The 15,436-nt window shown below is 38.9% G+C and overlaps 1 protein-coding gene across 5 annotated transcripts in view; it reads right to left on the reverse strand.

The window, feature by feature from the left end:
- SLIT2 (slit guidance ligand 2) overlaps window positions 1-15,436 on the reverse strand; it is a 403,181-nt gene that overhangs the window by 80,770 nt on the left and 306,975 nt on the right. For all 5 annotated transcript variants that reach the window (XM_044946045.2, XM_044946044.2, XM_044946043.2 and 2 more), the window contains 6 exons: window positions 14,826-14,976; window positions 11,398-11,472; window positions 9,697-9,840; window positions 3,999-4,142; window positions 2,340-2,506; window positions 1,317-1,449 (listed from right to left, as the gene is read on the reverse strand). In XM_044946045.2, the coding sequence (XP_044801980.1) occupies window positions 1,317-1,449; window positions 2,340-2,506; window positions 3,999-4,142; window positions 9,697-9,840; window positions 11,398-11,472; window positions 14,826-14,976 (814 nt within the window). The remainder of the gene's footprint in view (window positions 1-1,316; window positions 1,450-2,339; window positions 2,507-3,998; window positions 4,143-9,696; window positions 9,841-11,397; window positions 11,473-14,825; window positions 14,977-15,436) is intronic.

The following is a 15,436-nucleotide window of genomic DNA, read 5'->3' on the forward strand; positions in this document are numbered from 1 at the left end:
TTCAGCATCAAAGATGATCTAAATGTTATGCTGAGTATTATGGTCTTGGCTGGGTTATTCTTAGAATCAATATTTTGCCTATAGAATACAAGCATCTAACTTCTCAACCCTGGATGGCTGGTAATCTTTTGAAATAAATGCATATCAAAATACCAATTAACATTTTAATTACACACACACATAAAGCAGGGCTCATAGTTAACTAACAACTGGGATTGGTACCGAGAGAGAGAAAATGAACACTTAACAACAGCTCACTCTTAGAGGGATGATCACACACTTTTTCTGTAAGTGTCAAATAAAGACCAAATTACAATTCGTAAAACTGCACATGATTTGAAAACAAGTTCTTTGATAACTGAAGTGACATCTTCTTGAATCTCATTACTTATATTCCAGGTTGCCAACAGTTTATCAAAGTTACTGGTTTGTTGTGCATGAATTACAAGTACACATCTGCATGAATTCCATTTTTGATACATAGTTTAACACAGTCGAAAAATAAACAGAGGCAAAAGACTCAATCACATATCAAGCATTTGCCTCGGATCTTTGGTATAGAGATACTGGAATCGGACAGAGCCTGCGTGCAGCATTGTTCAAGCAGCTGATGCTTTGATTTATTCCATTCCACATATAAAGCAGGAGGTAGCTAAGGAAGTGTGCGTGGTGCTTGGTATCCTGATATATGTATACTGGCCATGTAAATTGTGGTTATATATCAGTTTTGCAAGTGTTAGGGATCACTGGCCCCACACCCTTCCTAAAGGACTCTGATTCAAAGGGCACTACCTCTTTTTAAGTGTGAAGATTATGTCAGCTTCTTCTATACCCTACATATTTATGTATCCCCTGTGGTGAGATATTCTCTAAGGGGACACAGGGTAAAGAATAATTAACCATATGAAATATTCCAGTCACTGTAGATAAACTAAATATGTAGAATTTCTCAAGGTGCATTTGATAGAATGTTGGTCTTGCAAGATAGTCCACGAGAAAAGGGCTGTGGAGACAACCAAGTGTGGGAGGCCCATTAGGGTTTACATCCTCTGGGAGCTCACAGTGCACCTTTGCATAATAAAGGCACTGGGTAATCCTACAATGAAAAACAAAGAGAAACACACAACCAGCCTTTCCCAAGGGGACCTGAACGAGCTTTTATATTATTTGCTTAGGGTGTTATATGATACTAATGAATGGCCCACGGAATGAATGTACTTTGCAAATAAGACTCAAAAGATTTTTGTTTGGTCTCCATTTCCCTTGGTGTGTGAAATAGTACTCATTCAGGAAAGGGAAAGACAAGCTCTACTTACAATTCAGTGACATCTCTTGGAATTCCTTTGGGCAGGACCTTCAAGGCTTTGTTGCTACATCGAACCACTGTGTCCAAGCAGGTACACTCCGCAGGACAGCGAGAGAGTGGGGAACAGCTATTGTCATCATTTCCTAAATTGCCAAAAGATACACAGGAAAACCGGATTTGTGGCTCTGAAGATGCCAGAAGGGATTTTATGCCTTCAGTTTAACAAACACAAGAGACTTCAGCCATACAACGACTTATGCTTAGGGCATCAAGGATTTACAAATTGACACTGTATGTTCTGTCTAGGGCAGAGTTCCAGAAAACAATTCACAGTTAGTATTATCAATATGATTATAATGTTACGTTCTTGGTTCAGTTGTTCACACTTTTTTAATTATACTTTTAATTAGAATATATAAATGTAAACTGAATTATGGAAAAATCGTAAGCAGACATGAAGAGACAAAAAGGGACAGATTATTTTTTAAAAGCTTAGCAAAAAATGTATGGGTCCCTCATCTGAAAATATAGAGCTCAAATGAGCTCCACTTTTTGGCAAAAATAATAGCACCTACATTCTACCTATATTAGAGGCCTGTTATGAGACTCAAATGCAATGATATATAGAGTGTATTAAAATGAAAACTATTATTTTTGTTACATTTACTAGAATTTCTATTTTATGAGTCAATTGCCTTTATCACTTAAAAATGGTAATTACTAAAACAGATGCTTAGAATAATAAAGAAAAGCAAAAATGAAGCTATATAAATAGTATCAACCACAGGTTGAAAATTGGAAAATCTTTAAAAATGTTCAGAAACACATATCAAGTAGAGTTAGATGTGAATTTACAGTTGGAGCAAATACGTGCCTGTTGCTAAAACAAAATAAAACCACAAAACAAAGCAAAACAATGCATAATAACTACAGCTATCCATTACCTGAACTGTGAATGCTGCATATGCCCTATAGCATTGGAACAGTCACCAGAGAGTGTCTGGTGATCAAAGCCCTGGCTGTTCCTTCTTACCATCATCACAAGTGAAGTCTTGAATGGCCACATCCTGGATGGGGATTTCTTTGAGGAAATAGGGTTTCTGACATCGAGGATTTCCTGTTACAATTCTTTTCTTCCTAAGCCATTCTCCCAACCAAGCCAGGTAGCAGTTACAGTTGAAAGGATTGGCCAAGAGGTTTCTAAGCACCACACGCAAACAATGCAGAGTTAAATTTAGGGGTCTGCTTTTGTGCTTCTCAAAATTCCATGCTACCCTTTTCCCACAACATACTCCACCCCCAATTCATGCTCAATCACATACAACATACAGGATGCATTCACTGGCTAAAAAGATTTATGTCTGGAACTTAAACAATAAAAACAATATTTTCTTATGAGAATTATTCAAATAATTTTGCATGAAAAATAAAGTGAAGGTGGCAACTCAGAGTTTATGCAGGGTATCCTGATGGATATCTCATTTAGAGATAATTTAAACTTGTCAGATCTGACTTGCTGTCAAACTTCTCTACACTGATAATGCAGTAATTTAATATAAAGATGAAGGCTGATTACCTTATATTATTGAGTTTAACCTGACAACAGCTATTTCATTAATTTGTCATTTCAAGATTTCCATCTCTTATTTGCTCCAGGGAATAGGTTTCCCATCTAAACTGACAGCTGAGTTGATTAAATGCCAGTTATAAAAATGAATTTATTTCTACAAATCTCAATACTTTTAGCATTTCACCACTTCAGCACTAACCTATTGACAATCCCATTATTTATAAACACGGCATCTTTAATATGCACAAATTAGTCACTCGATGGAAAATGTCAGATTTTATGTGGAAAGAGGATTAAATACTTTACTGATGGATGGATGTTTCCTTCAAATTATTTCTTCTGGGATTTCAGCTATGTTAAACATGATTTTTTTCCTTCTAACTACCTTTTCAGTTAAATTAGTATATTTAGGTGCCACTCTTACCAGAAAGCCATATCAGATGTAAGATTTATCATTCCAAATACTGCTGTTTTTAGATACTTACATACAAAGGGCTTAAAATACCCTTGTTTGTTTTGGAGAGTTTGTTTTTTGACACTTTCTGAGTTCTGCCTGTAGACCTACATATATTCTTTATTCTTTGTCTACATAAAATGTGCTCTTGGATAGGCTCACCCTATTTCTTTAATATCTTCTTAATATCATAGTAAATGCCCTATGGTGAGCTTTTATTGTCGGTCTGGTCATCATAATATATCTCCTGTCACTGTGAATGATCCTTTGAGTACAGTTTGTTGGCAATAACCCTATCAACTCTGTTTTATGATACTCATACGGCAAAGACACCAATGTGAGAACACTGGGAAAAAAATATGTTTCTCTCATTTGCAACTCAATCAAATTATAAGATTACCATTTACAAATTAAGCCACATCACACTGTTATAAATAATTCACTGAAAAATACTATAATTTTTGTTAAATTTTAACATAAGATAGTAGGCAATATTGTTAGAAGAATTAAAATAAGTTTAACATGATAAATTTGTCCTTAAAAATACCTGTCTTTAATCCTATGTTTATGAAACAGTTAGTAATGCATTAAAATGCTATCAATAAAAGTAATAAATATCATACACTGGCTTAATTAATACATCAAGGAAGACTATTTTTCATACTTACAGAGTAGATAAAGAATGGAGAGTATCAAAAGCTCCTGGTGCAATGGTAGTAATCTGATTATCATATAAAGAAAGCAAACGCACAGAGCTGAGTCCTATGAAACTGTCATTCCCTACACAGCTTATGCGATTACTTCTCAACATCCTGAGGGGGAAAAATACAACATCGTTAAGGAGATAAAATATCAATCCACTTTGCCTATCTGAAGACCACAATAACCCCTCTTTGCAAATGCATAGCATTCACTTCTGCTTTCTGAATGTTTTCCTGTCATAAGGAACTGCTGATATGTTACAGTCATTTCCCTGTATCTCTGATAGATTGATTCCAGGACCCCCTGCATATACCAAATTCGTGGCCCTCCGTATCTGCAGGTTCTGCATTCACTGCGTATGCTTGAATCTGTGGATGCAGAATCCACAGATGTAGAGAGCCAGTTATACTAAGAAACCTGTGCAAGAACAAAATGCTTAGAGTTGTCAGTGATAACACTCGGTTACAAAAACTCAAGAGTCTCAAGTATGGGCTTACAATCCCATCTAATGAGGGAAGAATGTTTTCCTTTGATGGTACAATTATGGTGGCATGATTACATAATATCCTAATTCACCCACACCTCTCTAAGCCCTGGAAGCCCTGCGATTTGTGTATTCTCCGTAACATTACATTTGCTGCTGAACAGAAAGGAGGCAGAAAAGAATCAATAGCCAGAGCGGATACAGGACTAGGGCATCTCAGGGACTTACAGCCAAGTCAATGTCAACAGTGGCTGGGGGAGCCAAATTTGACTGAGCTTCCACAAAGCCTGTACAAATTATTCTATTTGTTTTGAGTTTTAAAATTTAAAAGGAGACAACAGTTAAGAGATCCCAGTTGTTCACAATGAAGCTTAAACAGGTTTCTTTTGAAAGAAATTCTGACCATTTTTTCTTTAGTCATTGACATTAGTAGGATTAAAACTTTTGTCATTTCCTCATCACTGCTAAAGTTCTGGTTGGTTCTCAATTCTTTTTGCAAACTGTTTTTTGAAGGACTTAGAAGGGAATGAAAAGCTTCTTTAAAATCCATTGTAAAAATGAATAGTTGCCATAAACTTCATTCAGAATTGCTAAAAAGTTAATATTTTCCTTAATTTTTCTAGATGTGGGTTGACCACCCTGTTAGAAGACAGCAAAAATAGCAACAAAACTTTCCTTTAAAATTCTACATTGTCCTCTAATAAATTAGAAGTACCGGCTTTTGCATTCTGCTAAGTTACAGATAACAAGAAAGGATAATGCCCTCCTTATCAAGGCATTGTTTTGCGTTTGGAAACAAATGCACAGCAGAAAAGTATGACTATCAGCACTATCCTTTGTCATAAACAAATAAGAACATTTGGAGAAAAAAAAAAAAAAAGAACATTTGGTCTTAATCTTATTGAAGTCACAGACTTCTGGGAAAAGTTGAAAAAAGCTTTGCTTTCTGTTGCTGGAAAAATCTGTAAGCACACATGTGTACTACATTTTGCCTGCAATGGCCGGGGCTTCGAAGACCCGTTGAGATATGTGCATGTACGACTAAGAGGTTTACTAGTCCTAAAGGGCTGAGAAGTCCACAGGCAGTGAAGGGGGAGGGGTCTTGTTGAAATCTTCATAGCTCCAAGCTGAAGGATACCACTTAAAGCAATAGCTGTGTCCCGGTAAACCCACTGAAGGCCTTTCAATACCTTTAGCTTGTCTCTAAATGATTTGTTTTGCAGCTTGAGGCACAGTGGGATTAAGTAGAGAGATAGTGGGTGTCTACCTCAGATGCCTAAACACAGGAGGCACAAACCATTGCTAGATATATAACAAAGGTGAAAACTGAATTTAGAAAACTTGTCTCATAGAGAGTCCTGTGACTGGAACTAGTCAGAAAAAAATACTTTGATAAACTCTTTAGAGTGTTCTTATGGGGTCGCACAGGGTCAGACATGACTGAAGCAACTTAGCAGCAGCAGCAGCATGGGCTGAACTGTATTCCCCTAAAACTCATATAACATGGAACAACAGACTGGCTCCAAATAGGAAAAGGAGTTCGTCAAGGCTGAATATTGTCACCCTGCTTATTTAACTTCTATGCAGAGTACATCATGAGAAACTCGGGGCTGGAAGAAGCACAAGCTGGAATCAAGGTTGCCGGGAGAAATATCAATAACCTCAGATATGCAGATGACACCACCCTTATGGCAGAAAATGAAGAGGAACTAAAAAGCCTCTTGATGAAAGTGAAAGTGGAGAGTGAAAAAGTTGGCTTAAAGCTCAACATTCAGAAAATGACGATCATGGCATCTGGTCCCATCACTTCATGGGAAATAGATGGGGAAACAGTGTCAGACTTTATTTTTTTGGGCTCCAAAATCACTACAGATGGTGACTGCAGCCATGAAATTAAAAGATGCTTACTTCTTGGAAGGAAAGTTATGACCAACCTAGATAGCATATTCAAAAGCAGAGACATTACTTTGCCAACAAAGGTCCGTCTAGTCAAGGCTATGGTTTTTCCAGTGGTCATGTATGGATGTGAGAGTTGGACTGTGAAGAAAGCTGAGCACTGTGGTATTGGAGAAGACTCTTGAGAGTCCCTTGGACTGCAAGGAGATCCAATCAGTCCATTCTAAAGGAGATCAGTCCTGGGTGTTCTTTGGAAAGACTGATGCTAAAGCTGAAACTCCTATACTTTGGCCACCTCATGCAAAGAGTTGACTCATTGGAAAAGACTCTGATGCTGCGAGGGATTGGGGGCAGGAAGAAAAGGGGATGACAGATGATGAGATGGCTGGATGGTATCACTAACTCTATGGACATGAGTCTGAATGAACTCCGGGAGTTGGTGATGGACAGGGAGGCCTGGCGTGCTGCAATTCATGGGGTCGCAAAGAGTCGGGCACAACTGAGCGACTGAACTGAACTGAACTGAAAACTCATATGCTGAAGCCTTGCATGTGTGCTCACTCAGGTGTGTCTGACTCTTTGTGACCCCAAGGCCTATAGTCTGCCAGGATCCTCTGTCCATGGGATTTTCCAGGCAGGAATACTGGAGTGGGTTGCTATTTCCTCTTCCAGAGGATCTTCCCGATCCAGAGGTAAAACCCACATCTCCTGTATTGGCAGGCGGATTCTTTATCACTGAGCCATCTGGGAAGCTCCAATCCCTGATGGGACTGCACTTGGAGATGGGGCCTTTAAGGAGCTAGTTAAGGTGAAATGGTGGTTCAGATGGTAAAGTAGATTCCCTGGTTTCTCAGATGGTAAGGCATCTGCCTGCATTGTGGGAGGCCCAGGTTCGATCCCTGGGTCAGGAAGATCCCCTGGAAAAGGAAATGGCAACCCATTCCAGTACTCTTGCCTGAAAAATCCCATGGACGAAGGAGCCTGGTAGGCTATAGTCCATGGGGTCGCAAAGAATCAGACAAGACTGAGTGACCTCACTAAGATGAAATGAGATCCTAAGGGTGGAGCCCTGACCTGATTGGACTGGTGTCCTTAGAAGAAAGGACACCAGAGTTCTCTTGTCCCACACACAGAGGAAACGCCATATAAGGACACAGAAAGAATGTGGCCATCTACAAGCCAAGGAAGGAGTTCTCTCCAGAAACCACTCATCTTAGCACCTTGATTTTGGAATTCTAGCCTCCAGAACAATAAGAAAACACATTTCTGCTGTTTAAGTCATTCAGTCTGTGGTATCTTGTTATGGCAGCCCAAGGCTGACTAAAGTAAGCAGAGTTACAGGCAGACCTCAGGCCTCCCCTTGAAGCTCCTTGTACAAGCCCCTGTGTCTTTGTCTTTTGAAATAAAATGCTAATTCGAGAGTTGATGATTGCGAAATATGATGTGGAAACAAAGAATAGCCTAAAGAACTGTTAGGCTAGGGAAATGGTAACAATTTAGACCATAATTCTGCCACATAGCAGTTTCACTGAACTCCCAGTTTCCTGAAAGATACAGATAAAGGCCTGATACACATTCCTAAGCTGTTTTTTTTTTTTACAGGAAGTAAACTTCCTTCAGGTAAAAACTACTGACCCTAGAATGGGTTGAAACCAGAAAATTGATGATGCTTGAAACTTAACCTTGATGCCAACCAGTCCACGAACTGTCCACAAGCTGATCACGCCCTACCTCCTTGAACACTATAAAACTCCTCATTACCCACTCCAAGGTGGGTCACATGGTCTTGATGGCATTAGTCCTCTGTGGCCCCCTTAGCCTGGCAAAGCAATAAAAGCTACTCTTTTCTACTTCACGAATATCTTTCTACACCTTTCTATTTGGCACTGGTGAACAGAGACTGAGTTTTGGCAGACACCCCCCATTGCCCACCCTGACGCACACTGCCCCCTTGAGGAGAAGGCTCTAGTAACATCAGTGGCTCAGCCACCATCTAAGAAGGCAGGGTTCTGGCTGCTGCAGGACTTAGTTTTGCCAAGTTACCCAAGATAGTTTGGGAGAGAGGAATGGGGGCAGGAGTAGATGTAGCCACCTGTAGTATAACTTCTCTGACCTCCTTTTACACACTCCCAGTATCTCTTCCATAAAAAGACCAAAGGGATATTTGCATTACATTTTTCACTTTGTCGGGACCCCGAGTTATTCCATGAGAGGAGCCAGCACGTTGCAGGCTGGTTGTGCTGGGTGATTTGTCTCATGCCATGTGTGCCTTTCACGGACAAGTGATTTTTTGAGTGGGATGTTAATTGGGATGCTATCGAATGCTGGGGAAATGTCCTATCCCTCGCATCTGATTAAGGTCAGGCATGAATTCCCTTGGGTCTCAGTTCCCCTGGGCGTGGCTCTTGGTGCCTCCACGGGATAAGGTAGGCATTTAGGGGAGACATGGAGTTTGGTGTCTTTCCACTGCAATTCCCAAGGGCTGCTTCTTGCTTACAATTTCCTTCGTGCCTTCCAAAGGTTTCAGTTTTGTTGGTGTTTCTTCCAATGCTTAGTCCACCACTTATGCCAAACATATTTATATTCTTTAAAGGTTATAAAAGCTACATAAACACACTGAATGAAAATTCAAGTAACTCAAGGCGTTGTCCTTGTCAATTCAAGCCACATTTTCCTGGGCTAACAACCTTTTAGAAACATATAAGATTTATTTTCCCAGCTTCCCTATCCCTGAGTAAGCTGACATACTCTTAACATATTTTCTTTTTGAAATAGATAGTAAAAGAGACACCAGCAGCCAGTTTCTTTTTTTTTTTTTTTTCACTAAGACCTTGAAAGGGCAGATGAAGGTAGTCTCAAGCTAGGCTTATTCCACAGATTTGGAATTGGCTCTGAAGCTGGTGACCTTGGGCCAAGACATATTATTAGATGGAGGAATTTAAATAAAAGGAAAGAGAATGATCATTTTGAGGAAGTACAGGGAGCCAGATCTGTACAAGCACTGGAACCAAGATGATCTTTTTTGCTGAGGATTCAATAGCCAGGAGAGACTCTATTGATCATTTGTAAGCAACATATTGAAGCCAGAGGTACTGGAGTCAGGAACTGTTTGCCTCTAAAAAATGTATTTGCGTGTGTGTGTGAGAGAGACTGAGAGGAAGAGACAGACAGAGAGATGGGAAGGCGGGGTGAGGAAGAGCAGGAGCTACTCCTCCCAGGAATATAAAGAACTGTGAATGACAACTCTGTGGTAGAAAAATCACAATGCAAATGAGAATACTTACAAAGTCTTGAGGCTTTCCAAGCCCTTGAACATCTTATGCTGAACATTTTCCAAACGATTACTCGTGAGAAGTATTTCATTCACACCAGATGCTCCTTCAAACGCTCCCTCTTCAATGTCTGTGATCTTATTGTTGCTAAAGTTTCTAAGTAAAAATGATTGAAACAAATATTTGAAACAATTTCTAACAACAAGGGCACTAAGCAATGCCTCTAATCATTTTCTTTTACTGAACAAGCATCTTCCACAAAACCTCTAAGCTCTTCACTGCCTGGCATTCCCAAGGCTCTGAAAAGTCACCACTTTCTGATTCCATCAAGCCAAAGTGATAATCATACAAGCGGGAAACATCTATGCCGAAATCACAGATCCACCAGGGCCCCCAGAAATATAAAAACCTTGGCGTCAGGTACTGCATTGTGTAAACTTTCATGTTTGCCGCCACACTTAATAAGAAACTTTTTTTCAAAGCAGTGCCCCCAATTTAAACGGTTTAATGAATTCATTACTCAAAGAAGGCAGCTGAGTAAAGAAGGAAAAACTAGAATATGTTGGGGTTAGACAACATCAGAAATGTATCTGAATATGCGATTTTGCCCATAACCTCTCATGTAATAATGGGTCAGAACCACCAAATTAACTGCCCATATTCTGTACGATACAAAACACTAATGCTTGCCCAGAGGGCAAGAACATCCAGTTGAGGTAGGTAACACCTTCCTAGAGATTTTTTCTTTCTCAAGGCTCACTCCAAGACCAGTGATGCCCACAAAATAAGGATCATTTTTAGGTATCATTTTATTCCTTTCAGAGCACTGCACATAGCAGCCTCTGAATAAATATGTGTTGAATTGAAAAGCATTTTACAGCTGAAAAGAAAAAGCAGTCAGCATCAGTGAAAAAGGAGGACGTTTAAGACTTTAGAAGCTCTTTGGGAGGCAGTGTATTACGCAGGCCAAGTGCACAGGAAGTGCATTCAGTGTGCTCTGCCATTTTCACTCTCTGCCTGTGGATCAGCCACGATATGACAGCACGGATACCGTGAGAGCGCGCTTCTCTGCTCCTCCTGATGTTTCCTGCTATGTTGACGGTGCTCCATGGCCCTACACTCTTGGCCTCTGTCCTATCCCTCCTTCCATCATCCTCAAGGGGGCTGGATTACTGTCTGAGTGTTGTGGAAACTGCTGACCTTAGAAACTTATTTTAAAATATGAGTTGCAGACATGTAGTAACGCACGTGAGCTATCAAGCCAGATTACCAATCATTAACTTTGACTATCTTCTAATGAAAGCTTAATGAAGCAAAAAGTCAAACAGTTGACATGAATGTGCTGAAAGAGAAATAACAGCACAGTTTGGGGAATGGTGAAGGAAGTTACAACACGTTACTGAACTCATCTCTAGTGCACTTAGACTGGGGGACTCCTGCTGTGACCATGTAACAGACCAGCTGTCAGCATTAAAGACACTAGGGTTCTGCTACAGAAAACTTGGTCGCCATCACTGACATACACAGAAAAGAGCAAATTACTTAGGTTTCTCTCAGCGTTTACCCTATATTCATATCACAAGTGGTCACCGTATGGACATTTCTTTGAATCCTTAATTTTCCCAATTTCCTAAGAAATCAAAATAAAACTACAAAGGTATAAGAGAACACAACACTATAGGAATTTTTAAAGATGGCTAATATATGGCTTACATTTTACGTAACTGAGGAAGTTTCTTGAAGATCCCGGTAGCTTCCAACACTGTAAATTCATTATTGTTGAGGCGCCTAGGGAAAGCAGAAACAGAAGAGTTTCATTCCCAAAAGTCAGGAAGAGATTAAATTTTATTTCTCGTACAGAATTATAACATTATTTAATGATTATCCAAAAGAAAAATACAAGACATGTATCAGAAAATTTTTGGGAAGGACAGATATTTTTCAATTTATCCCATATTGTAAGGATCAAAATAAAACATATTAAGAAGCATATAGTAAAGAAAACCAATAATCAAAATTCAAAACCAACTCATCATTCAGTAATCTGTAGATTGTTTTTTCCTCTTTTTTTCCACTCTTACCGCTGCTTCCAAAAGCATTTTAGACCATTTTTTTTTCTAGTCACTTGCTCCATAAATGTTTTTATCAACAACTTTACTGATATACAATTTCCAGACCATACAGTGTACCCTTTTAAAGTGTACAATTCAGTGGTTTTAAAAATATTCACAAACTTGTGCAACCATCTTTGCATTCCAACTCCAGAACATATTCATCACCCAAAAAAGAAACCCCCTGCCTGTCAGTAGTCACTCTCAATTTCCTGCCCTCTGCTGTCTCAATCCTTAGCAACCAGTAATTTGTCTTCTGTCTCTACAGATTTTCCTATTCTGAATATTTCTTATTAATAGAATCATACAAAATGTGGAGTTTTGGCCTGGCTTTTTTCACTTTGCTTAATTTTTATAAGGTCTTTCCATGTTTAGCATAGATTGGTACTTCATTCCATTTTATGGCCGAATTATATTCCATTTTGTGGATATGCCACATGTGTTTATCCATTCATCAGCTGATGGATATCTGAGTTGCATCCACTTGGATGATTATAAATAATCTGCTAGGAACACTGGTGTACAAGATTTCATGTAGATGTATGATTTCAATTCTCAGCTATATACATAGGTGTAAAACCACTGTGTCACATCGTAAAGCCATTTAACCATGTTAGCTACCTCAGGAAAAGCCAAACTGTTTTTCAAAAGGGCTGGACCATTTTACATTTCCACCAGCAATGTATGGGGGGCCCAATTTCTCTTACCCATTACTGTCTTTTTTTAAAAGCCATTCCAGTGGATGTGAAGTGCTACCTCATTGGGGTTTTCATTTGTATTTTCCACATGCCTAGCGATCCTGAGTGCTTTATCATGTGCTTATCAGTCATTTAGATATCTTCTTTGGAGAAATGTCCATACAAATTATTTGATCACTTTTTAATCTGGTAAGGTACTTTTTTGAGCGGGGTGGAGGGAGGGAAGAGCAGCCACACACGTGTCTTGCGGGATCTTAAATCCTCGGCTGGGGGATTGCACCCATGCCCTCTGCAGTGGAAGCTCTATGTCTTAACCAATGGACTGACAGAGCAGTCTCAGGTAAAGTAGATTTTAATCACTGGGTTTCAAGAGCTCTTTATGTATTCTGGATATGAGTTCCTTACAGATATATATTTTGCAAATATTTTCTTCCCAGGACTAATTTTTAAAAATCGTAATTTCTTAATTAGTTACCATCATTAGTTACCATCAATGCCATCATTCTCAGCAAACACAACCTTTGCTGAAAGATAAACTAGGTACTAGTTTCTAAATGCATGAGTGACAGGTAAACTTATTTTAAGTATTATCACGCTGAAAGATAGAATTTGAATTCTTTGCAGAGTTACTGAACATAAATATAACTCCGTACATGACAGTAAACACAGAGTTTGGAGATTTTATTGCATGGTCTCCACACATTTCTAAAGTTCTGGACCTATGAAATAGCTTCATGTACTAATAGAAATTAAAAAAAAAAATCCTTATAGCCACTAGGTAATTAGCTTCTGTCATCTTTTTGAAAGCACTGTATAATTTTTAAATATGTAAACTGATTAAAATTCATTAAGTACCAGGCATCAGCATAGGTACTGTGAGAAATAAACTATAAAACAATCCCTGCTATCAAGGGGCTATAATCTAGTTGAACATGAAAGAATTATACAGGCACAAAAAGACAACCAACTTTGCAAAGCAGTTAATGACAAATACCAGATGGTGCTAGACATAAACACTACTAAGATGTTCTAAAAGTGATGAGGTTTCATTAGGTTTTTTTTTTTTTTTTTTTTTTTTTTTTTTTTTTTTTTAGAAACCCTAACATTAAATGTCATACTTTTATAAATAAGTCAATAAAGGCCAACACAGATGGACACAGAATCTATAAATAATTCAACAAATATATTTTAGAACCTAGTATGTGCTAAGCCCTATGTTAGTATTATAAATATAGATCTGCTCACACTTTATAATTTTCAGTTTTTCCTGCTATGTTATCCACTGTTCAGAAAAAGAAAACTATCCTTTGTGTTTTATACTTGATAATCACTGAATCCTTCAACTTATGAGTCAGTGAATTATAATAGTATAGCTGATAAAAAAGGACTCTGATTGAATTCACAATGAACAGAGATTCAAAATGTTGACTCCAAACTATTTCATTTGGTTGCTGAAAAGACTAAATACATTAAAAATCAATTAAATGCTTAGAAATGAGTTCGGACACAGTGAAAGTGTTAGTCGCTCAGCTGTGTCTGACTCTTTGTGACCCCATGGACTGTAGCCCTCCAGGCTTCTCTGTCCCTGGGATTTTCCAGGCAAGAATACTGGAGAGTCTTCTCTCTCTAGGATTGTCTTCTCCAGGGGATCTTCCCGATCCAGGGATTGAACCCGGGTCTCCTGCATTGCAGGCAGATTCTTTACCCCCTGAGTTACGAGGGAAGACCTTGGACATAATTCATACGCAAGAAAGTGAAAGTCGCTAAGTCATGTCCGACTCTTTACCACCCCGTGGACTATACAGTCCATGGAATTCTCCAGGCCAGAATACGGGAGTGGGTAATCCTTCCCTTCTCTAGGGGATCTTCCCAACCCAGGAATCGAACCCAAGTCTCCTGCACTACAGGCGGATTCTTTACCAGCTGAGCCACAAGGGAAGCCCAAGAATACTGGAGTGGGTAGCCTATCCCTTCTCCAGGGGATCATTCCCATCCAGGAACCAAACCGGTGACTCCAGCATTGCAGGTGGATTCTTTACCAACTCATCTATCAGGGAAGCCCCCAAGTAATAAGTATCAAATGGATGTATTGTTATTAGCATTATCAAGTGCTAACTGAATTTTTGAGTTATTTTCTGTAGTTGTACCTTGGACCAGAAAGAGGAAGGAAGAGAGCCTCTAATACTTACACTTGTACAAAACAGAGTTATGCCAATGTGTGTCAATTAAAATTAACATAATTATTGAGATGAAAGGGCAAGAAAAGAATCCCAATGTTTGATGCTCTCATTCCCTCCTTCTGAAACTGGATTTTTCCGGGAGATGAACTTACAGCTCTGCAGTGTACTGGGGAATGTGATCTGGGATTTTGGTGAGTTTTTGATTGGAGCAGTCTACTGTGGTCCCTTCGCAGCGGCACTTTTCAGGGCAAGCCAAATCGGCAAAGCAGTCCCCACTTAATTTTGATCGATAATCTTCTGTACCTATTGAGGATTCAAGCCAAAAAAGAAGATACTGAGTCTGAAAGTTAGAATATTTGTTAATTTGTAGGAAGAAAAAAGTAAGGTAACTATAGATTATGCAGCAGGGAGACAACTTGGGGGATTTTGGTCAATGGATGTCAGGAAAGGGTTAAAACAAGGGCTTGGAATTTGCTGGAAAAAAGAGTAACCGGATTCACAGGACAGGAAAACATTAACAGAGTTGAGCTTTTCACAGCTGTACTTTCTGCTGATCCAGTTGTGAGCCATTCTAGCCTATTTGACAGCTAATCACACAATGGCTACTAATCGTGAAAAAGTTTATTTTTTTCTCTGAGTCAAGAATTGAAAATGTATCCAGTAATAAACATATGCCTATATATCATTTTCAATTAGGGCTTTCAAGGCAAATAGATGGACTCAGGTTTTTTAATTTTCTATGGTCTTTTATTATTCTCTCCCT

This window comes from Bubalus bubalis, chromosome 7 (genome assembly GCF_019923935.1).
Source record: "Bubalus bubalis isolate 160015118507 breed Murrah chromosome 7, NDDB_SH_1, whole genome shotgun sequence".
NCBI lineage: Eukaryota > Metazoa > Chordata > Mammalia > Artiodactyla > Bovidae > Bubalus > Bubalus bubalis.